This window comes from Perkinsus marinus, assembly GCF_000006405.1.
Source record: "Perkinsus marinus ATCC 50983 genomic scaffold scf_1104296951238, whole genome shotgun sequence".
NCBI classification, from domain to species: domain Eukaryota; phylum Perkinsozoa; order Perkinsida; family Perkinsidae; genus Perkinsus; species Perkinsus marinus.
Window position 1 is genome coordinate 1 of NW_003209345.1, and position 23,010 is coordinate 23,010.

The 23,010-nt window shown below is 46.7% G+C and overlaps 7 protein-coding genes and 1 non-coding gene across 9 annotated transcripts; 1 reads left to right on the top strand and 7 right to left on the bottom strand.

Annotated features, from left to right (window-relative positions):
• Nucleotides 1–767: 767 nt before the first annotated feature.
• On the bottom strand, nucleotides 768–840 carry Pmar_PMAR016400. Its single transcript has one exon. It is a non-coding gene; the product is annotated as a tRNA-Glu (tRNA).
• Nucleotides 841–2,023: 1,183 nt separating this feature from the next.
• Nucleotides 2,024–3,097, bottom strand: Pmar_PMAR016401 (hypothetical protein; the record flags this gene model as incomplete). Its single annotated transcript, XM_002777607.1, has 3 exons — nucleotides 2,024–2,040; nucleotides 2,084–2,879; nucleotides 3,038–3,097. 3 exons carry the CDS (start codon nucleotides 3,095–3,097, stop codon nucleotides 2,024–2,026), a joined length of 873 nt encoding a protein of 290 aa, XP_002777653.1.
• An 834-nt stretch (nucleotides 3,098–3,931) lies between these two features.
• On the bottom strand, nucleotides 3,932–6,277 carry Pmar_PMAR016402 (serine/threonine protein kinase, putative). 2 transcript variants are annotated; one of them, XM_002777609.1, is made up of 14 exons: nucleotides 6,086–6,277; nucleotides 5,982–6,041; nucleotides 5,769–5,932; nucleotides 5,635–5,715; nucleotides 5,475–5,570; nucleotides 5,284–5,433; nucleotides 5,124–5,230; nucleotides 4,929–5,077; nucleotides 4,804–4,878; nucleotides 4,629–4,739; nucleotides 4,423–4,577; nucleotides 4,284–4,376; nucleotides 4,143–4,230; nucleotides 3,932–4,079 (listed from the first exon to the last, which is right to left on the bottom strand). In XM_002777609.1, the coding sequence occupies exons 1-14, from the start codon at nucleotides 6,246–6,248 to the stop codon at nucleotides 4,030–4,032; spliced, it is 1,542 nt and encodes a 513-aa protein (XP_002777655.1). In that variant the 5' UTR covers nucleotides 6,249–6,277; the 3' UTR covers nucleotides 3,932–4,029. The 2 variants fall into 2 exon arrangements, with proteins under 2 accessions (XP_002777655.1, XP_002777654.1); XM_002777608.1 differs by having other exon boundaries at nucleotides 4,807–4,878; nucleotides 6,086–6,248.
• Nucleotides 6,278–6,837: 560 nt separating this feature from the next.
• On the bottom strand, nucleotides 6,838–7,847 carry Pmar_PMAR016403 (hypothetical protein; the record flags this gene model as incomplete). The annotated part of the gene is made up of 4 exons (XM_002777610.1): nucleotides 6,838–6,967; nucleotides 7,217–7,389; nucleotides 7,519–7,548; nucleotides 7,752–7,847. The coding sequence occupies 4 exons, from the start codon at nucleotides 7,845–7,847 to the stop codon at nucleotides 6,838–6,840; spliced, it is 429 nt and encodes a 142-aa protein (XP_002777656.1).
• An 80-nt stretch (nucleotides 7,848–7,927) lies between these two features.
• Pmar_PMAR016404 (protein BMH2, putative) lies at nucleotides 7,928–8,960 on the top strand. Its single transcript, XM_002777611.1, has 2 exons — nucleotides 7,928–8,066; nucleotides 8,199–8,960. Exons 1-2 carry the CDS (start codon nucleotides 7,944–7,946, stop codon nucleotides 8,811–8,813), a joined length of 738 nt encoding a protein of 245 aa, XP_002777657.1. The 5' UTR covers nucleotides 7,928–7,943; the 3' UTR covers nucleotides 8,814–8,960.
• Nucleotides 8,961–10,909: 1,949 nt separating this feature from the next.
• Pmar_PMAR016405 (COP9 signalosome complex subunit, putative) lies at nucleotides 10,910–12,854 on the bottom strand (the record flags this gene model as incomplete). The annotated part of the gene is made up of 11 exons (XM_002777612.1): nucleotides 10,910–11,015; nucleotides 11,072–11,158; nucleotides 11,230–11,390; nucleotides 11,479–11,615; nucleotides 11,662–11,811; nucleotides 11,875–11,978; nucleotides 12,021–12,167; nucleotides 12,225–12,311; nucleotides 12,358–12,405; nucleotides 12,591–12,695; nucleotides 12,741–12,854. 11 exons carry the CDS (start codon nucleotides 12,852–12,854, stop codon nucleotides 10,935–10,937), a joined length of 1,221 nt encoding a protein of 406 aa, XP_002777658.1. The 3' UTR covers nucleotides 10,910–10,934.
• A 189-nt stretch (nucleotides 12,855–13,043) lies between these two features.
• Pmar_PMAR016406 (hypothetical protein) lies at nucleotides 13,044–14,387 on the bottom strand (the record flags this gene model as incomplete). Its single annotated transcript, XM_002777613.1, has 7 exons — nucleotides 13,044–13,292; nucleotides 13,333–13,407; nucleotides 13,593–13,687; nucleotides 13,711–13,860; nucleotides 13,902–14,015; nucleotides 14,067–14,218; nucleotides 14,269–14,387. The coding sequence occupies 7 exons, from the start codon at nucleotides 14,385–14,387 to the stop codon at nucleotides 13,044–13,046; spliced, it is 954 nt and encodes a 317-aa protein (XP_002777659.1).
• A 2,094-nt stretch (nucleotides 14,388–16,481) lies between these two features.
• Nucleotides 16,482–18,470, bottom strand: Pmar_PMAR016407 (hypothetical protein; the record flags this gene model as incomplete). The annotated part of the gene is made up of 9 exons (XM_002777614.1): nucleotides 16,482–16,541; nucleotides 16,625–17,185; nucleotides 17,243–17,377; nucleotides 17,423–17,486; nucleotides 17,537–17,652; nucleotides 17,701–17,775; nucleotides 17,823–18,067; nucleotides 18,114–18,293; nucleotides 18,368–18,470. The coding sequence occupies 9 exons, from the start codon at nucleotides 18,468–18,470 to the stop codon at nucleotides 16,482–16,484; spliced, it is 1,539 nt and encodes a 512-aa protein (XP_002777660.1).
• Between the last annotated feature and the right edge of the window lie 4,540 nt (nucleotides 18,471–23,010).

The following is a 23,010-nucleotide window of genomic DNA, read 5'->3' on the forward strand; positions in this document are numbered from 1 at the left end:
GCAGTAGAGATTAATTGTCGGGAGAAATGCAGTCGGCGGGCATCGAACGTGCGTCAATTATAAGGGACAAAATGCTTCGAACTCAGCCTTCATCGTTCGTCTGAATATTGTTAGGAAAGCATCACTTAGTGCTATTTCATGCATCAAAGTGTACATCCAGTCATCCGGCTCTCAATTTGTGGATTTACCGCTTTCAACTGCTGGTGGAGAAATGATTCGTACGCATGCACACTAAAAATCAGCCGAACTACAATATAGAGCTCCCCTCGATACGCAAAAACTATCTTCGCGTTGTTCCATGATGTCAATTACTACTCCAAAGATGGGGGTTCCATCATAATTGTGAATAGGCTGTTGCTCGAGCAGGTACGGCACTGACGTCAAGGTCGAGCACAGAATTAGGAATTTCGTGGCGCAGCGAGAAGTTTGTGCAACTGGCACGACCACAATTCCGACCCTTGTATGTTACCGTAGCCATCTTGGCTCAAGGTAGATATCAGGTCCTCTCGCTAGGCTGCAGCCGCAAGGTGAATGCCGGTGACGACCCTTTTGCTCCCCGTTCCCCTTGAACAAAGTTATCTCTCACGAATTCACAGTCTTCCCGCTATCATTGGCGGAGACAGATCTCACTGATCCGAAAAGAGAGAGGAAAAGGGGAACATTAGCAACATTGTCCAGGGGATAGGGGCGATTCCGAACGGCGTCGTGGGACTGCAGCATATCAGTAAGATTAGCGGAAGACATCGTTTGCAACATAATCGGAATCATTCCGATGCGGGGACTCGAACCCCGGTCGCGTGGGTGAGAGCCACGAATCCTAACCAGCTAGACTACGTCGGACACAACGCAATGAGATTGATCGGGTATGTTATATTTGCCTCTGCATGGGCATGCGGCACCTCATATTACACCCGGGGCTTCTCTCATGCCCAAACATCACTCTCAAAAAGAGCACTCGATACAGAACCAACGAGGCGTGGTACAAAAGTTGGACCACAGTCGCAAGTCGACGGGGGAAACCATAAACTTTGAATGCTTCTTTCTACACCCAGCATTGAATGTCGAGCAAAGTTGAAGCAGAAATCATGGTGACACGGAGTGAAAATTTAGGTAGATAATATGACTCGGAAATCTAGCTCCCCTCATAGAGTGCGTGGGGTTTGATACGAAGTTTGCAGATTCGACATATTAACCCGGTGTCATCCGCAATGACAATCCCCCCAATGTGTGTTCCATCAGCAACACCACACACTCTTACAACAGTACAACGGAAGCCCTACCTTACCGTGTTTGCAGTTCACGACTATCATCAGAATCACGAGGATGCAGGCAACTTGCTTTGAGAGTGGTACTTTTTATACCTCGAACCAATGACAGCAGTGCTAACCCACTGGAATCAACATCGATGAGGTTAGCTATATACATGCAAGAAACTCCAACAACGCCAGCACCTCAAACACCCGACAGATGCTCAAACCTTGAACATCTGTACCCAGCCAACCCAACAAATCTAGTGACAGGATAACACACATATGGTGAGTAATAGGAAGTCATTGAGGGAATAATAAATATAGATCCACTGTCGTCCCAATAATAGCATCCATGAGAGATCTGATTATCACACCGTCTCAACGGTGACTGTTTGTACGTTACTATGCATAGAGTCTACTGGCAGGTAGAACAGCAATATTCGCACTTTAGACGAGAAGTATAGAACCGAACCATCACAATGAAGCAGCCGTGATGAACAAACGGGAGGCATCGCATTAGAATCTAACTATCATACCAAACCTTGTACTCATCATAGTCCGATTCCTCGTGAGTAACACCCTGCCTTTCAAAAGTCCCCCCGTCGTGTACCGTCGTCATATTGGGTGGTTGTCGGACTGTAGTTTCCTGTGGGTTGGTTAGATATTCGAGCTTGTTCGATCGGGGCGGCCGGCTGAGTTTTGTCCATCGCGGTAAAGCGGACACTGGTATACCAGGAAAGTAGTATTGATCCAAATAACTACGGAATATACCATTACGTTCCGATCGTACCTGAGTAGAACACAGAGTAAGTGGATACGAGGCGGAAGATGACCTACTGTCTGGGCAGTAGCTCCACTGACGAGCTGTCTGAGAGCAAAATCCCATGCATCTATGGCAGCAGTCATCTTCGGCGTGTTCCCTCTCCCCACTCTAGAATCTCTCGTGATGACGCTAAGGAGTATCCTAGCAGTATCCCCATCCTTAGAAGGGTCCTCCACTTGTCTAAGCACCACTCCGACATCATCGTCCCTAGTAAGACGATACATGAAACCATTGAGAGCCCATCCCTCACCGACTGATTGGAAGTGAGGTGTCTCAGGTGACATCAATACTTGGAAAAACTTAATGGCCTCATGACGTACCTTATACGATGGCGACCCTGGCCTGCTCAACGACATATCGTACTCCCGTTTCACAGCACCAGATGGAATAAATCTACTTGCTATAGACCATCCAAGAGGGAAGTTGGGCTCACGAGTCGAAGCATTTAGTTCAGGCTGTGAGCTAATACAAGCGTCCTCGCCTTGCCCAGCATCCTTAATCGGTGGTGGATCTACTTCACCATCAGGTTCTTGAGACGACGAGTCATACTTCTTTTGAAGGCTGGGTGAGACCTCGTTACTTCTCTTAGGAATATTCTCCTCAGCCGCTCGCTGATGCGAGTAAGCCACGGGCTTCCGGACTGTGGCCTCATAGATACCAGCCTGGATCCTATCGCGGTAGTTATGTGGTTGTTGATAGTAGTTCGACCCTCCATAGGTGGTTACCAGATGATCATACGCAGGGGCGGTATGGTAGGTTCGACGTGATTCGGAATATGAACGGTCCAATTGGGTCGTTCCTGTAACCTGAAAAGGCTCCGATATAGTCAACAAACACCGGCTGTAGTACATGTTGGCTAGAGAGTGGTGGACTCTCGTGATAGTAGGTAGTTTGCTCTTGCGATGTGTAAGGAACTAAATGAAGACATCATTGATGCCCGATGAGCTGTATCCATGATACCCACCTCCATGACCATCAAACATAGACATGCCTCCAGCCTGCACGCGTTGAAGATGATGACCATCATAGCATCGAGTCGATGGCCCACCCCTCATTGTGCTTATGAGAGGGCTTGACATAATGCTTACGGAAGACATACTGGCATGTTCATACTCGTTGCCATCAGCAGGTATACTCTGCCTGTACATACCCCTACGTGCATAGGGATCACCTCGATGGAGTGGTTGCTCAGTTACAGACGGAGGAGCTGGCGGTGGGGCACGCCGCGGAGGGTTCGGATGGGGACGATAGTCATTACCCACCATGGGCACTAGTTATTCAGGAACCTCAAACCTGCATGCCTCGTTAGCTCTCACCCCTTCTAAGCAACTGTATGATCCAGAAATGACGAGTATATTTCCACGTAACGATGATAAAATGAACTTAATCGACAGTGAGATTCAATGAGCCTTACTGAAGAGCCAGATATGTAACTCATTGATAGTTATCCTAACATACATCGTACATGATCCATAACCTCGGATAGTAAAACGGTAGCATACAGTCAAGAACGGCCAAGTGAGGTCGATTCCGTCTAATAGGAGCCAAAAAACTCCGCGCGGCAGCTTAATTTATGAATTTTGCGCATTTCTTCCTTGAGTGTTGCTCACGCATGACAACGAAGGCTCACGTGCCTCGACAATACCACAAATCAACTTGAACCCCAATCCAAATGTTACTTAAGCTAGAAAAACAGCGAGCACGATGAAGTTGTTGGAATTCGAGAGAAAACGAGCGAGTCACGCGGATGGTCTCGCAGCATGTCCCTCACACTAGTGTGTAAATGACAGGGTTCGAGGGGGAATCCATATGCGATTATATTAACGCGACTTCAACTAGATATTAAAGCCGAAGAGTGGTAAGTCCAGATCAACTATGCAATAATAGAGAAACTGGATATACTAAAATCTTGAGTAGGAGAACTTCTCGCATGTGTACAACAGATATTGGAATAGTTCACTCCCTGATGGTCGGAGGCATTCCAGGTTCAGAGCTATTCGGTGGCCCTAAATCCAAATGGAACATGTCTTCGTATAGAACGAAGAAGAGTGGTACTCGATGAAGCGTACCTTCGATGTAACTCCACCCTTGGAATGCACCCTCCTTGACCTTAGGTGCTGCCACAGCAGCTCCTTTGACAGCCCGTGCCTTAACAGCCTGAGTACGACAAGAAAGTTGTAGATGTATACTCCAGAGAGACCAAAACGCACCTCGACAGGCTTTGTTGTGAACTCGGGAGAGAAATTCTTCTTAGTTTTGCTAGGATCGATTGGTGGCTTGATCTGTTTCCGGAAAAGCTTTTCCTCGAGAAAGAAGGAGATGATTCACTCGACAGTAGTATATGGTTACCCAATCCATACTCTTAACCCAGGGATGATCCTTGATCTCTCTAGCTCCTTTCCTAGATCCAAGCCTCGTCTTAGGATCGGCCTCTAAGAGCCTATCACACATGTCTCGTGCTGCAGCAGATACCCATGGTGGGTACGTGAGGCTCTCGCCCGTGACTGAAGAGTTGAAGCATGATGGGAGCCACGACAAACAACCAGCACGGCCACCTCTTCGAGCGAACATTTCATCCCAATTGCCTTGGAAGTGTGGGAGGCTACCAGTTAGCATAACGTAAAGTAGACACCCAAGGCAATAGAAATCCAACGGCTTCCCATGACCTGAAACCATGCACCAACCGATACGCGGCAGAAACATGCATAATAACGACAACAGGGGTACCACCACCTTCTCGCTTGATCATCTCGGGACTAAGGTACCCAGCAGTGCCCACGAAAGACGTTAATTGCGAGGCTGGATCTGTTATATATGATATATAAACACGCAGTATGAGAATCCAACAATACTACCTGCTTTGCTTTCCTTAGACAGGCCGAAATCAGTTAGCCGCACATGGCCATCCAAGTCCAACAAGACATTCTCTGGTTTCAAATCTCTATATAACACATTCTGAGAATGCAGGTACTCCAGACCAAGAAGGACTTCACAAAAGTAGAACCTAATTGACCTCTGGATACTTTTGACTGATCAAATTATTGCATCACTTGGCAGTTGACTCATCAAAATGGCCTCGCTGCATCATGTGATAGAATAGCTCTCCTCCAGCACAGAACTCGAGGACGAAGTATAGGTGAGAACGTGTTTGGAAAGCCTGAAGTAATAGACAAGATAAAGATAATAAGTAAGAATGGTATTGGGTATTACCCAATACATAGTAACTATAAAGGGATGCCTGGCCTTAGCCAATACTTTACGCTCCATCATGGCACGCTCCATCCTCTTATTATTGGAAAGAATCCTCTCTTTAGTCATCATCTTTACGGCATATAATTTACCGTTATCCCGACGACGAACCTTGGACGAAGGATGAAAGACAGCACTCGAATGATCCGTACCAAAATCACAGAACAACTTGCTCCATCGCCAATAACCTTGAGGAACTCAAAATCTGTTAGAGTAGCCTTCGAAACGTAGGAAGAGGCTCCTAGGTCCTGATGAAACATCACTGTAGGGTCATCGAATAGCCGACTCATGACGTTGATCCTCCAGTACTACCTCTACACTAAAGATAGCCTCTAGATCCTCGTTCGGTCTCAAGCAAGTAAGTGGTCGTCTAAAGTCCATCAACCATGTATCCTAAACAATACTATTGTAATACTACCACTGCATCATCATCACGTCCTCCCTACCTTGGCTTCCTGATCGGCCTTATCTCCAAACTCCTTGAGCCCAACAAGATGACCAGGTGCACCCAATTCCCGGAACTGCTGTTGGGCTTGGTCCACCAACCATCCACATGAAAGATCAGCAGCAGGCTTGGGGAATTCAATAGTAATCACTCGTTCGTCCGTAGCTGAAGGCATCATACATGATGTTAGAACAGATCCTCCATAGTACGGTACCTTCACCCTTCTCATCAAACGTGAGGAACCCATGTACATTCACAGACATCATGGGCTTACCTGAGGGGTCACTCATTACTAAACGATCATTGCTCTATACTCACTCATTTGCTTTTGCAGAGATTCGTTGTGCTTCTTAGAAGGAAGAATCTTTCGTAATTGCCTAGTAGCCGCCGAAGACGTTTTGGAAGGCGTGGATGACGAAGGTGCCCCTTTACCGCTGCCATTACTTGATCCTGCATTATCTCGGCTTTGCTTGTTACCCATAAGACAAATAATCCAAAAGATTCAAAACTGCAATAGTCCTGGTAAGTCCCTCCCCCTAGAGACGATTACAGGTGAATTAGTATGAGGAGCCACTACAAAGGACGAGAAGTTCGATAAGATGAAACATAGTGCATGTAAAGGTATTGAGTCTGTACCATCGCACAGCCTATCATAGTAGCGGACTAATATAATCCTAGTATATCTACAGCACACTCCCTCACATGGACTTCATTACTACCCATCCGACAGGGACATAACCAATCGATCACCTTCACAGAGGGATGTTAACTGTCTTCGGGACTACACCCTCACTCACCCGATAAAGCAGACTACACCCTCTCTGAGTCGTTCAAATCGATCTCTTTGGAAGTTGCAAAAAAGAAGGGTATAACGGATTGGTAAAACAAACCCAGTAATCTGTCAATTACCGCCAAATACCTGCAGCAACCAATTGCTAGCTAAGTGAAGAATGGGCAATAAGCTACGCCTGCAAATGATGGATAACAAGACCCAGGTAGAGGCCTGCATAACCCCCAACTACCGAAGCACATGCTATTCTTCTATGTTTATTGGTCGAGTATGTAAGAGCCTAAGTGACGGCAGGAAGTGCCATCGTAGGTACCATGTCACACAGCCCTGCACGGATAGTACCTAGGATGATATAATTGAATGGGTCTTGGGCTATGGCATTACTCAAGACTGTCATGTTGGCTAAGAACCTAGCGGGGCATAAACTAATATAGAGGAGATGATGCAGTACAAGGATCTCGCGAGTACATACTTCCCATCTGCACGTAGACCAACCCTCTAAAACATGATGATGATAATCATGAGAGAGGATTTACAGACACTGATCAATGAACGGAGCATATGTGGAGGGTGAGTAGTAGAATGGAAGAGCTTAGAGAGCTACGGTGCTCGTAACATAGGAGCTCACAGACAAGGAATACTACCCGACCAAGGGTTACCTATCAGCACTATTGAATACATCACCGCCGTCATTCTCTTCCAGGAGCATCATTCTGACCTTCTCCTCCAAGAGCATCATTCTGACCAGATCGATACCAACAAAGAGCTCCTGGTTTGATTTCCAGCTCGGAAGGAACCTCGACCATTGTGTATAAATGGACCCATAGAGGAACTGAGAGCAGCACCGAAAGACAAGGATAGGTAGTATAGAGTGAACCTACCTTTTCGTGCCTTGATAAGCTCTTAAAAACCTCTATCAACTAATCCAAGCTATTTATCTCAGTCAGTTCGGCTTTGTCACCTGAGGCTTTGTCACCTGAGGCTTTGTCACCTGAGACAAGCTCCATCTATTCAGACGGAGCTGTTATTGATCAGTGATCTATAATAACAGGGTGTTGGACATCTATTTCAACACTTCCAACTGTTGGGAGTAATTCACTCCGAGTGAATATAGAATCTGTTTATGGCCCTCAAGCTGCTAACTTAGTCCCATGAACGAGTGTGTCAAGCGCCGTCACAGAGTGCGCTGCTGACATTCATCTTGAATTCTTGTATCGCCTCGTATTTCCTCATTTTCGGATCGCAACAAGATTGCTTGGCGTTGAACAGGTACTGCGGATGTGTTGACATACCCAACAAAGCTATTGGTATGCTCTATGGCAGGGATTGGTCGTTTTGTATTGGATTAGACTCTTTAGACTTTGGTTAATCGGTAATTACTCCAACATGGCCGAGGAGCGCGAGAAGAACGTGTATATCAGCAAGCTAGCCGAACAGGCTGAGCGTTACGACGAGATGGCAGATTACATGAAGGCAGTTGCCGAGACCGGCACTGAGCTGAGTGTTGAGGTAGGGGATCAACTACCTTATAACAATTCATATCCCTTGAGCCTCGCTGAGAACATGCAGAGTGTTCCCCCTTTCGAGCTGTTTATCTCACTGTAGCATGTGATTATTGTTATTGTTTCTCCTGCTTCGTAGGAACGTAACCTACTCTCGGTTGCTTACAAGAATGCCGTTGGATCTCGCAGAGCTTCGTGGAGAATTGTCTCTTCTGTTGAGCAGAAGGAGTCCAGTAAAGGCAACACCACTAACGCTGAGATCGCCAAGGGTTACAGGGAAAAGGTTGAAGCTGAATTGCAAGAGATCTGCGATAAGATTCTCGGCCTCCTCGATAAGTACTTAATCCCTTCTTCCCAGTCCGGCGAGTCACAAGTCTTTTATTATAAGATGAAGGGTGATTATTATCGCTATATCGCCGAATTCAGTTCGGGTGATACCAAGAGCAAGGCTGCTGATGATGCCCATCAGGCTTATAAGGAAGCTACCTCCATCGCTCAGAAAGAACTCCTCGTTACCCATCCTATCCGTTTGGGATTGGCACTCAACTTCTCTGTCTTCTACTATGAGGTGCTCAACCAGCCCGATGAGGCTTGTAAGATGGCCAGGCAGAGCTTCGAAGATGCTATAGCTGAGTTGGACAATGTCAGCGAGGATAGCTACAAGGATTCTACTCTTATCATGCAACTCCTGCGCGATAACCTCACCTTATGGACCTCTGATCAGGACGGTGGTGCTGAAGATGGTGCCAACTAGGCAGTTTTCGAGGGTAATGCTGGCTGTCAAATGTTATATCATGGCTGCTGCAGTAACTGAGTGATAGCTGATATGCTGAATTATTATGTGTCGGTAGTGATGCGCTTACTCAAGACAGTATTATCGCTCCTCATAACAATAATTGTTAGCTTATTTGGTTTTGTGTTATTGAGTACCCGTACGAATTAGGTATGACCTTGATTGTGTGAGGGTTCCACCTCATGTCAATTGAATTCACAATGCTGCTGCCTCTTTGATTGTCTAAGTACTTCCATCTATCAAGGTCAAGTGTTTGGCCGACCAATTCCAATAGTCAACTCGTCCCAAGTTATCTGCCGGGCGTTGTATGGCACTAGCATTCGTAATATGAATGATCAACTATTTCGAATTGGAGTTACGAGCCTGTATGCCTAGCTAGTGAAATGCTCTGAGTACGGCAACGTGTCAGACACTAAGAATGATAACTGCATCAAGAGATCCAGTGTAGGTGAAGGTGTGGGTGGGAACGCGAGTGCGAATGAGCATGATACGTGTTACTTACGTAGACATCAGCATCGATAAGATCGAACCATCGGCTGCCATCCAGGGTGAAGGTTACAGCAAGTTACAGTGTATCCAAGTACCCGATGAAAGAGGATCGGCATCAAATTTTGTTAGTCATTGATAGAAGCTTGCCATTGGAAGGCACTAATAAAGCGAATCGTCGGTCCTTGTTCGAATAGTGCGATGACTTCGATGTGTTGAGGATTATTCAGAGATTCCGGTTCGGAGTTACTTCCCACTGTACGAACACTGACACGATTCGAACTCGTGAAACTGTGAGCGGCGTTTTGCACAACAGTGGCTAGAATGGTGGAGGATTTTTGGGTTGTATGATTCTGTGAATAATTAGTCATCACTGATTCCAGCCAGCGATACTGAGGAAAGTGCATGGACCAGACGCAGATTGGAGCGACACTGAACTCGAGTACACCGATGTAGACCATACATGAAACAATTGAGCCAATGCATGAAAGAATTTCGGCCCAATGCCCATTGATTGTATATCCTAGACATCAGACTAGCACTGTAGTGTGTTACAGGCTCTCCATGAACTTCTAACATTATGCCAGGGCCCAGGCGGAGTATGCTAGCCGAGAATAAGGATCAATCCAACAATAATAATTACAACAACATGACCATCATCATCGTATCGAGGACGGACCTACCCCTTCTGTTCGTACTAAGGAACAGCCGAGGTATTGTACTCATTGACTCCTGAAGTAACTCAATCTCGGGGAGCGTTGGTGATAACAAGGTCTCACTGCTAAAAACTCCTCAGCGGCCATTGCTCGAGAGGAATATTGACGCGACACCTGAGAGAGCAGACGGTGGTTGCTGATCAACCCTCGAGGGTGGGATGCGGTTTCCTGTTTGCACTAACGTTGTATCGCACAAGAAACGGAAATCAAAGATGTCTAATCCTCCGTTGTTGGCGGCAAAGCCGACTTGTGAAGATACTTCCAAATGGATTTCTGAATAGATGAGATGCAGATGACGGGGAAAGCATACACTACTATCCCATCAAGGGTCTCTTTTATTAATGCTAAGCCGAAAACTTGAGGGCTCGCTTAGGCATCTCGGACAGCGGAGGAATGAAATGACGCGATGTATACACATGCGCTCAACCTCAACCACTTGACCGGCTACTGTCTCTTTGAGATGAGCTGTAATCAAACGAACAGTGTACATAAACTCCACATGGAACCATGAACATGTACTCTTGTCGGCCTGTCCGGGACAGGCTGTCCCGGCCATAGCTTCCACCACATCATGAGAATCCTCGACCTCACAGCGACTACTGCGGTGACTGATAGTGTAGTATCAACACCCAAATTCAGTTCCCACATTGCAGTCAGTTGAGCCATACCTCCAATGGCCACCTTTGATAACACTATGATAGGAAGGCGTGGATGACTAGGTTGTAGTGATAGAGAAGTGTAGTGGGGTTCGCGACAGGGGCACAGGTCTCACGGTAACCCAATATTCGCAATAATGAGGAGATTAACAAGAATTAACAATTGCTCGATGAGAAAAAGCGCTCACTGTAATACCAAGTCCTGGAGGAGAGTAGAATCGTCATCAAAAACTCCGTCTTGCCGCAATAGTGATATCAACAATGGCATTGCTTGTGCTATCGATACTAGTGCATAGACCTCGTAACTAATGATATGGATGACGAGCATAGACCACAACGGGAAGCACCATGAGCACGTTACATTCTTCCCCCATCCTGATACAGCCAACATTGTATCCGAATCAAAGTGATCGAACAGCATGTACTGGGATAGTTGGTCTATCCTGGCCTATACACATGGATGATTCATAACCAACAGAGTTATCCTCTTGCTAAGGCTGCTGCTGCTCATCCTTTTACCTTCAATCGTCCCTCGGCGATCATATTGGATGCTAACACCTCCACTTGAGCTGGTGTTCTATCTAGGATATCACCAAGTCGTGCTAGAGATATGTTCTTGTACTGGTGGGATATGGCTACTATGTTATGCTCAGTTATAGCACGAGAGAGGACGGTCATACCTGGAAGATGCTGATCATTTCTCGAAACAACGAGGGAGTAGACTGGTGTTGATGATGATGATGATGATAGTGATAACGCCACGCTTACCGTCCGGACCTAGTGCTAGATGATGTTCACTCAGGCCTTTCTCGAACTCCTTCAACTCCTTGGGATCTATAACCCTATAGTTCTTCACCTTTGTGAGGACATCCCACTCACAACAAGACGGTACTGCCTGTTCGCACCTGAACATAATGCGTATGAGCAGTATTTCGCTTTCGGACATCCAACCTAGGATCGCTAGTCATCATCTGTAGTATTCGCCTCTTCTTAGGACCAGCAGGGGCCAAGACGATACAACGAGCAGCTCCAAGTAGTAGCTGTGATACATCATCCGAGTCGATAGAGGAGCTGAATGGACCTAGAGCTACCTCCAAATACCTGATAACCAATCAAGCAACCTGTAACATAGCATACAACTGGAGTCCAGTACAGAGGACCTACTTATAGGCAGCATCGAGGAACTTCCGTCTCGCATCGAATATCCTAGCCTGGCATACCTTAAACCTCAACTGTAACGCCACATTGTCGGAACCCAGATCTGGAACCTGGACGAAAGGGATAAGAAAGCAAAGGTGGGAGGCGCTCACTAGCATGACAGCTCTCGATATGTGGGTTTCAGCGGATAGATCGTCGCCTCCCTCCAAGTAGAGTTCAGCTATCTTGGTGAAGTGTTCACATCGCGATAGACTACTGCGGAGGCTTCTGACAAACTCTACATAGCAGTCGCCCATATCCTACAGGAGTGAAAAGCTAGCTCACAGTGGTGGTCCCAATCCTCCTCCTCCTCCTACTCCACCACCACCACTACCACGGCCATCAACATCTATTCGATCAAGATCTCTGGCAGCGGCAAGGAAGTCTCCTTCTGCTTGATGAACCTATTACCACATAATTCGACATCCACTCTACAACATATTAAGATACCTCAGAGAGGTTGACCCGTAGTTGCATGATCTCCTCTCCCAACCCAGCCTGCCGTTCACTACCATTTGGTGGTGATGTTGTTGATGATAAACCACCATGTTCTAGACCTGGTGATGGGGCCGAGACTGATGATGATGAGGAGGAAGAAGAAGGATCTAATAGCTCTAACATTTGTAACTGGCATATCAAGTCATATGTGGATGGACGAGGACGGTGGGTCCTGAGCTAATTACAGAGAAATCCTCCAAAGCCGAGTTAGGCAGGTCAGACGTTAGCCGGCACATAGACTGTATGACCGCTCGTGTGAAAGGCTGATTATCTCTACAATTATTGATGACCTGCGAGACACGGATCAGCGGGCGACATAGATGGTCACGTATTACCGAGCGAGCGATACTCAATAGGTATCCAATGTTGTCGTGTTCACATCTGAGTACATTTTCTATAGCAAGAGCATCAGGATAGGCCGCACTGAGCTCCCGAAGAGTCTGGTCCATTGATACACTGGGGAGAATTACTCCTATCAGGGGAGTAAGGACCACGTCGTTGCACACATGATATCTACAGCCATACTCATCACTCCAACCAGGTGATGATGATGATGATCAAACAGTGTAGAGAAACCAATTCCCATGATAAGGCTTACACGTGACAGAACACAAGAAGGGTACAGCTAGAGAAAGTAATCAACCGATACCACCAGCAGCACCAGAAGCACCCAAGGAGGACGAGGTGGACGATGATGATGATAATGGTAATGGCGGTTGCGTAGCGATATCTGTCATACTAGACTGACGAATGTACAGTTGGATAAGCTTATGATGAGCTCTAGCTAACCAGACAGGCCAGAACTGTCTAGGTATTTTTAAAGGTAACTGCCGCAGAGTGCATGGACCCGAAAACCGTCCTTGTATTAGATTCAAGGTGTAGTACACCTGAACTAGGATATAATGACATCACCACTACTGTGGTTACATGGGCGGCTGTGATCCGGTCGTCCTGGCCCATTAGAATATCGGTATCTACTGAGCAGTCCAAGAGAGAGGATTCCTGATGATGAAGAGGACTGATGGTGAGTCCAAGCGATTGGATACTTTATGCACCTTTGCTCCACCAAAATCATCCATTTTGTGTGGATAGTTGAATATGGACATGATAGGAGTTGTCACATGCATCACAGACTGTCCATTGACCATAGACCGTGTAGCTGCTGTACTATGAGCAGCTCCCCCCACCGTTGACACCTCTCTCAATTGGATACTGGACGACGAGGACGTTGATCGATCCTTCGCTGAGAGAGTAGCAAGCATTGACAAAGCAGGTCGTGTGTCTATGGTGTACATGATCCATTACCTGTGACGACCTTGGTGCACGATCCTGATCCTCCTATTGATCCTGATACATCATCCTGCATCATACTACTCTGGCTACAACGATGCTTTGCTGCATCCAGATTCTTCTTGTCCTCCAAGATTAGTCCAGCCAAGCTAGAAATTAATGTCCCTGAAACAACTCAAGGAGACATCCACAAGATAATATATTACATGCCACAGCTTTTATAGCATTGCATGCTTCCTTAGACACACCCCCACGATATGCCGTCCTGCTAATCAGCCTCCTTTTCACAGTATCCTCGGCTAAGGGTACTTTATCAAGATCTGAGCATTCAGATACCTTGAGGATAGCACCCAGAGAATACACTATATTACACTCCCCATTGTGGCCTTCCATCATAGATAGAGGTAGAGCCAGTCTCTGCCTTTTATCCATAGGCTCAGCCGGTAGTATGGCTGGCCTCTTCTTTCTCGGATTACTACTCTTTGATGCCGTTGTTAACGCTGATGGTTCCTCATCACCATACCTAACAATAATACCTATCTACATCTAGCCAGCTCCATCCTGTTGTCCTACATAAGCCTCAGGAGGGCTTGTTCATAGCCTACGTCGATGCCAGCAAGGACTTTCACATCTCCCCCCATGCACACAGCTCGGGCCAGATGACGCTCCTTTTCAGTAGGATTCATAGGCATTGGGCGTCGGAGGATGCTACCTAAACAACAGCGAAGACGCATGTAAGATATTCCAATCTGATGGATGCCCCTCTTCCTCTTTACTTGCTGTTATGCCTCCTCTGGTATTGATACTGCCAGACTGGCTAGCGGCCACTGACGATGCTCTGCTCCCAGGCTGTGGTGATGTAGGATCTCCTGGGTAGGGAGAGTAAGGAGAGCTAGCCTACATAATGTCCTATCGTTATATGAGTACATGCCTATACCACTCACCCGCATGTGCCGCATATTGGCAGCTGCAGCGGCCGCCGCCGCAGCCGCTAGCTGTCGAGGAGGTACTGAAGGACCCTGGAGAAGGTTGACCGAGCGAAGAGCTGCTTGGAGTGCAGGCCTGAGTTGCGGATATAGATTTGCTAGTCACAGCATGAGCTAGCTATACTAGGGTATATGTGAATGGCAATGCTCAATACTACATGCCTATTATGGCCACGACTTCTTGTTGTATATTCTTATTATGCGTACTCCAAGTGAGGCGATTCAACTGCAAGAGTGATGATGATCATCTTCTACGACTCCAAGAGGAGATACGGGGCTTACTCGATCCAACATGCCCTGTTTTGCTTCACGTGTTCCTGGATGAGCGGAAGATGCTACATAACCTTTCACGACTTGTTCTAGCATATCGATGGATACCGCTATACGGTTTCCCCCGACAGATCTGACTCCTCCTGCTTTACCATAAGGCGGTGGAGTAACAGGACGCTGTTGTTGAGTGAGACTGGCTCGACGAACAGCTTGAGCGGCCACTGCTGCTGCCGGCAGGCCTACCATATATGCATAGTTTGAAACACAAGATATACTCAAGCAAGTGAGGTCACCTCACTAAGGTGTAATAACAGATTCCATATCGTGAGAACCAGCGATCACCAACGACGCCAGCATGCATAGCACCTTGTTGTTGTCCAGGGTTAACTGCATGCAATGCTGCTCCTGCTCCTATTCCAGGCATATTCTGGTAAGCCGATGATGCAGTAGACTGGGGTACAGCAGACAACTGCGACCCCCGTTGTTGTTGGAGTTGCTGTTGGGTATAATGCTGCTGATACGAGGCAGGGAGAGCTCTTGCTATCTGAAGAGCCCTCCTATCGTCCTATGCAAGTGGGTGCTCGGAACTCCTACATTCTGTTGTTGCTGTTGTTGTTGTTGTTGCTGCGACTGTTGTTGTTGTTGGTCGAAGACACTGGTGGAAGGTTGGTCTGAGGTGTGTCCAGGGGACGGTGTCTTTGATATGGTCCCCTTGCTGAGCTCCCTCTTTAATGCCTCCATAGCGCTATCTAGAGCACTCCCTCCTCCACCTCCCCCGAAAGGATTGTTAGAAGCCGACATGAAGATCGAGCAACCAGTTAGGGCACTGCAATGAGATGTACCTCAACCTTGGACACACAGGGACAACTCAACTATACCATCAAGCATTTCGTGTTGGGCCAATGTGGATGATGAATTCAACAATAGCCAATGAAAAGAAGCATGTGTAGCAGCCGATACGATTATACGCTGGAATCACGGAGAATCTCCACTAGAGAGGTAAGTGGAAGTATCATTCGTGGGGTTAGTTTCTCAAGTACCTAGGAATAATGACGATTACATCAAGTTGTAGCCAATACACGACCGATACCTGAACTCCATGTTCCTTAACTTGATCCAATAGTCATCTTCGCCCCTGATAGGAGGACATTAAGATGGAGAATGATCAAGAGGCTTCTGACCTCGGACTATAAGGGTCAACGCAGAACAAGTGGTCATTAACACTAGAGTACTAAGACTTCCTAGTAAAGCTACACTGAACAGCATTGCACCATACATCCTAGCCCAGAGGATCGCTGTAATTAAGTAAGGCGCAACACCCTCAACAATGTGCTGCAAAGGTTTACACTTCCCTTGAAGTTATCTGAATGGAAGTAAACTTCTACAAGACCATACTAAGAGAGGTCGGAGGTTTCGACACAATGATCAGAACACTGGAAAACATAAAGTATGATGGGAAGAATACAAATGGGGAACAGAGAGCCGCGGCAACTGTTGTTCGGTTGTTGTTAGTAGTCATCAGTCGCATCATCAGAATAACTCTGGTGCCCCAAGAGAATCAACATTCTCCCATCGCTTATTAGCATCAACCTAAGAATAGTATGCATACAACACTTAAGTGGGAATGGATTTTAGAGGGATAGAAACAGCCCATTCGATAATCATACACTTACCCAGTTCTGTGCGGCAATGGGGTTGCCAGAAGTATCGTCCCTACACAGTTGGAATTCGAGATCTCCATTAGATGTAGAGGCTAGGCAGTAACTCTTCCACACAATGCGGTTTCCCTCCAATTCAAATTCTTGGTTATCATTCCCAACCATACACCAGTAGCTTACTGGACGCGCACCCTCCTGGCGAGGGCTAGCTGCATCCAAGCAACGATCCTCCTCTGCTAAGGCCTTCAACATAGTCCCCTTATTCTGCCAATAGAATCTCTGTGCCTTATCATTTGGATTGCAGTCTGACTCCACTCGGAATACTCCATCCCTATGTGCAAGACAACCCTCAGGTTTCTGCAGCATAAAACTCTCATATGCCATAGCATTGGCATATACCAATGGATCACGGAATTTAGACATGAACCAATCAAGATCATGAGGACACTTCCTGTTGACTTGTGCAATATCATCCACGAGCCACTCATTGAACGGTACGGATGGCTGTCTCAGTTGAGATGCCGTAACTATATAATCTTGTGGTATGGTCACCTCAGACAACCGAGACACGATTATCTGAGTGTAAGATCACGGTTAGGAGCTCGGAAGTACTATAGGAAACGCCCACATCACCTGTCCACCACACAGCCAAGTCCTCATGCTCAGGCTTAGAGAGCGATGCTCACTTAGGAGCTTCTGATTGGTATCTATTTCGTTAAGCCAGAACTTGGTAGTAGCGAATACTGCTAATTGGGGCATCACTGGACTCTGAGGTGATAAATAGGATCAATGCAGGATGATTCAGAGTATTACTTCATCCATCTTTTCTATGTTCAGAGCCGCTATATGATAATCTTTATCAACTGCTCCCTGTACCCTACCATCACAGTGAATGTCTGCACTCAAGAGGCAGTTTTCAAGCATTACCGATCGGTTCCACCATAATGAACTACGGGTATTGCAATGCTATACTTCCTGACCAGGGCCTCTCGAGCGATACCATTGAGCCAGTCTCGCTTAAGACCAGTCACGCCAGCTTGAACCTACACGAAAACCATACCACTACTCAATATCCAAGGGTGCAGGTTTACAAATATTATAGTATCCGTTTGCTCACTAGTACATTCCATGTACTTCGGGACGTCTTTAGATGAGCAGAAGCGGACCTGATGAAATATTCAATACATGCACATACAGTGTAGAAATATCTCACAAAAGGGTTAGTTGTCCTGGCTCCGCTGAGTAAATAATTCTCAGGGGCATAGAGTATAACCTCCTTGATGAGGGATTTGGAACTATTCTCCAACACCTCGTCAACTGTCCGAGATATGTCGCTAGAAGGTATCTTCCCAGAGCCTTCCAAGGAACGCGGAACGTATACCATAACCGATACATAGGGATAGCTTGCTGAACGCAGCTCATCCCCAGCTTTATATTCGACATGTTGATACCCCACGCCTGTAATGATATTATTACAATATTATCTGGACTGGTAGAATATTACTTGCTGGTGAGTCCATACTGTGTATCCATGCACTATTCATATTGTAATCACGTAGACTAACTATCAACGCGATTTGATTAGCAAGCAGTATTGCCGTGACTATGGAAAACATCATGTCCTTCCGCAAGAACAGATAAACCAAGGTACTCATGGCAGCCATCATCAAGGCCATGCTGATACCTACCGAATCCATCCATTCTCCCCCACCAAATATGTACAAATCACTAGCCCCATACTATGTGTTATAATACTACCTGACCATCGCAGGGGCCTTATTATCCCCAGTGCCAGTACAGGACCAATGAGCAGGCAGATACGGGTTATGAGTGGACTACCGCGGCCGTGTTTACTAGCCATATCGAAGGAATAAACGAGAATCAAACACTATAGTGGCATAGTATACATCAGTCTGAATACCTAGAGACGAGTAATGCTACTGCTAGGGAGCATATAGGGCTCCAAGCTCTCCTTTGGATACAACCATTATCCACTTCCTGACTCGCTGCCAACACAACATCAAGCTAAGATAATAGCTATCAGTAATTATGTACAGAGTAGATATGATCTGGAATAACCCTTTACCCCGCCGGGGTAAAGAAGGCTCTTGCCTTCGAAAAGGAATGAACATATCTTCGGCCACGGTGATGTTATTAATGGTATCATCGAAATTAATACTTAGAAAGAACTACCATTAATAATCTTAATGGTATCATCATCATCATCACCTTCTTCACGTGACCTCTTCGAGGAACAAGATGAGATAGCATCACACAAAGCTAAAGGAGGATCTTGACTCCGAAAAGGATTGAACACATCTTCGGCCTTGGTGATGTTATTAATGGTAGAATCGATGTCCATGACGAGATAAAGCAGGGCCGTTGCGTACTTGCACCGTAAAGGAGGATCTTGACTTCGAAAAGGATTGAACCCATCTTCGGCCTTGGTGATGTTATTAATGGTTGTAGTAGAATGTCGAAGTCTCGTCATCGATTACTAGGGCGTGCTCATTTCCTGTCCTGGAGCCGTCACGACGACGCGCACGCCATGGTGATCGATATCACTGCTTGTACTCTCCAGTGGACAGTCTACACTTCTTCACTGACCGAGTACTATTTGTATTCTCCATAAAATTCCATGTGGATCGGTCTTCGTGACGGCTGTGATATAGCTCGAGACTTCTCTTTTCTTCCAGTTTGCTCCTTTTGATTGCGCATTCATTATGGTTTTTGGTCGTCTGGCTGCTCAGCTGAGGAACCGTGTTGACATAGCTGAAAGGATCTTCATTCGAGAGCTCAAGTATAAATTCAGGCAGCAGGAGCATAGACGTTACCGCATTGGACTACTGTGTCTTACTGATAGATGACATTCCTAAAGAAATTGATGCATAGAGAAAATCGGCTGCTTGACCACGCGACTTCTTCGTCGCGCGATTGCCCCTCAATAAGTACTGCGATAGATTTGAGTTGTACAATGGACACAATTTTGTTCATTTCTCGTATAGATCAATCATTGATTGATAATGTTCAAGATTACCTAGATCTGTAACGATTGGCAAATTAAATTTATGGTATCAACTTGAAACTTTCAAGTTCTCACGGTGAAAGCTGTGTGAGAGCTTAACGATGCAAAGCCAATAGCTAGTTCGTCATGAATACTCTATGAATACCCTGCATATGACAGCCCGAGTCCACAGTGGTTTATCTAAAGTGGCTTGCCATCACGGGACGTGCAGTACAGCTAAGTCGCAATCCGTGCAAAACGGTCACGACAATGACATCCTTTTACGTGGAATCAGCACTGGTAACTGCGGCCGGCTGCTTATACTTGCGGGTCTTCGCGAGTAATATCCGCCGAGTCATCCGCCCGAGTCTGCGTCTGCTATCGGGTATCGGATGCTCCTGAGATCAGCTACTACCCAAAAATGTACAGGCATTCAGGTTGAATGTTCTCAATTAGAATGAATATTATTCAATGAATATCGTTTAGTTTCAGCGACTCAAAGCTCGTGTCAGGGGTTTTCCGCACGGGGTTGAGCACTTCACTTCCATCTGCCTCAACGCAACACTAGTGTTTGAACTAACTATTGAAAAAAAATCGGAGTTAGAAATTCAGACATCGGCAGCTGAGCTTCAACAGGTGAGGCTCAACCAAAGATGCACCATCACATCCGCTGCCGAACCCCACATAAACCGGCGACCAGCTGCAGATATTGATCCCGTGAGATCGCCCCCCCCTGTAGGATTGGTAATGCCTCAACCGCAGCTCTGCCTTACTCCTAGTCGACCTTGCTGCTTCGCCGGCGTCTATCGAGTTCAGCCTCAACTCAGCCTTCATCTGTAGAGACAGAATCTTGTTACCGAAAGTATTGAAAGTAGAGCGAGCCGTTATTCCGTTCCCTAGGAACTGGTTGTATCCTTCACTCTGATACGCCCGTATCCACGATTTGGACAAATGGAACAAACAGCCTCTCAACCTTTCCGGATCTATTTCCCATATCCTCAGAATGGCCTGACGCATGGCGGGTTCATAATCAGTAATTATGTACAGAGTAGATATGATCTGGAATAACCCTTTACCCCGCCGGGGTAAAGGAGGCTCTTGCCTTCGAAAAGGAGTGAACATATCTTCGGCCACGGTGATGTTACTAATGGTATCATCATCATCTTCACGTGACCTCTTCGAGGAACAAGATGAGATAGCATCACACAAACTAAAGTAGGATCTTGACTTCGAAAAGGATTGAACACATCTTCGGCCTTGGTGATGTTATTGATGATAGAATACTCTTCCTGGGTCTTCCGCGCCATTACAATGAAGACCGCCGGAATGTAGTACCCCTGTTTCTCGATAAGAATGATCCACAATTGCTGCCATCCTTTGGGCGCCACGGCAAATGTAGCATCAAAAATAAGACCACTGCTACCATTTAATGCGTTGAGATTGCGGTCTGCAGCCCATATGATCATTGGCCGACCGGCATCGGCATGTAAGAGAAGTCGTTGATCATTTCCCCTACACTTGTCGACGTCTCGCTGCACCAAACTAACGAAATCCTGATAATAGCCAACTCTATCCAGATCGAGGCTCTTTAGCGCAGCCGGTTGTCCTTGCGCTCTGGCAGCGCGATAGGCTACCTGCTCGAGGTTCCGCTGGTCCCGCAGCGTCGTGTTGGCCAAACCGCCGTCAGCAATGATACCTTCGACTAGCCCATCCGTTCTTCCATTGTTGGCCACTTCTGCCTGGATTCGTCGCCTCTGACGAGTCTGCGTCTCCCTTCCCTCATCGGGTTCTCTGTCGCACTCCGCTCCATGCGCACCTGGCCTCCTAGTGAAATACAGCCGGTCGTTGCGTACTTGCACCGTAAAGGAAGCATAACACTTTTTGGAACAGCACTCATATCGACTCTTGGAATCTTCCAATCCCTTCTTAAACCGATACTGCTGTTTGTTTATCCATATGCTAGGGCCTACTAGGCCTAGCAGCTAGGCTTGTTCTTGTTGGTGGACGATATCCATCCCTCAGGTATGGGTATGTCCCCATGGAGAACCTGTCAACGAATCGCAATCAAGTTATTTTCCAATATTGTTCGATATTGGGACGATGAAAACTTACCCCCTCGGCATCACCTTCACTCTCATTGACGCTCTCTACTTCGGCTGCTGCTGCAGCAGCTCCAGCGTCCACTGGTACACCTTGTGGAGCAGGAGGGGCTTGAGCAGGAGGGGCTTGGGGAACAGGGGCTTCTTCTCCATAATCGAACTATTGGCCACTGCGTATATAGAATTGTTGAATCTGTTGCTCGGTGATAGCAGGTCCTCGTGAGGGAATGATATCCTAAATGATGGACGAATGAAGTTTCATGAAGATGAGAAACAGTGACCGCTCACTTTCAGCGCTCTTCCGATCTCATCTGGCTTATACATGAAATTTACTTGGAGCTCTCGCATTGTTTTCACGAACGTCGCCACCAGCGAGCTATTCGTCACTATACGGCGTTTTATACGATGACAGCGAGGACAATACCATGGTATTTGAGTGCCAGCATGCACGGCGTTCTCAAACCTTGGAGCGCACGTTTCAATGTGGAACCACAGTTCGCAGGAGTCGCATTGCACGCCCTCTTCCGGATCGCCCTGAGGCCAATATCCACCGCAAAGGCCGCAGTTGTACTGAATGGGGGACATGGTTGGATCTCGTGAACTTATAAGTATAACTAATTACATTAACACTCATTAGATTCATATTTCCTATCAATCCCTATCGACCCTTATCCCGGTCTTTGCGAACAGTCCACGTTCATACTTGCTAGCCTTCTGTGAGGACAAATGAGTGTTTCAATGCCTTCACCGCGATATTTTTGTGCGCACTTTGTTCAAGAAAACTAAGGATATAAGGGCAGGGACAGATTCGAACAATTTGGCGAAATACCAGACATACCGACAAACTTCACCACATAGTTGTTGCGACACACGGGTTTTGCCGAAGTTCGTCAAATCTGGAATACGCAGTGTTTTGCCAAGCTCCTGGTTGGCGTAAGCCAGTACTGAACCCTGTTCCGCCAATCCCTAGACTGTGCAGGTAACGCCAATTCCAAGTCTTCAAAGCATGTTAGACGAAGAGAGGTCCACGATGGACTGCGATTCCGCTGGATTCCGCCACGGTAGGGAGTCAGGACCACCGGCCCTGCGCTCATTCCTGAGGAATGAATTAGTCTATAGTTGTCATGGTCGGATGTCAGAGCTTATTCCTTGAAGATCTTGCATACACGATGCAACAGTTACACGAGTCGAGGAGCAAGGCCAAAGATGTCTACTAGTTGGTACAGCCAAAGACACTCATCCTCTCATTAGGTTGAATCAATGACGATCATGCGGGGATATACATATTCAAGTATTGA

Coding starts and splice junctions, on each gene's coding strand:
- Pmar_PMAR016402 (XM_002777609.1), bottom strand. CDS start 6,248: ATGGGTAACAAGCAAAGCCGAGATAATGCAGGATCAAGTAATGGCAGC. Junction 5,571..5,634: donor AGGCTATCTTTAGTGTAGAG/GTAGTACTGGAG, acceptor ATGTTTCATCAG/GACCTAGGAGCCTCTTCCTA. Junction 4,231..4,283: donor TCACAACAAAGCCTGTCGAG/GTGCGTTTTGGT, acceptor TGTCGTACTCAG/GCTGTTAAGGCACGGGCTGT.
- Pmar_PMAR016404 (XM_002777611.1), top strand. CDS start 7,944: ATGGCCGAGGAGCGCGAGAAGAACGTGTATATCAGCAAGCTAGCCGAA. Junction 8,067..8,198: donor GCACTGAGCTGAGTGTTGAG/GTAGGGGATCAA, acceptor CCTGCTTCGTAG/GAACGTAACCTACTCTCGGT.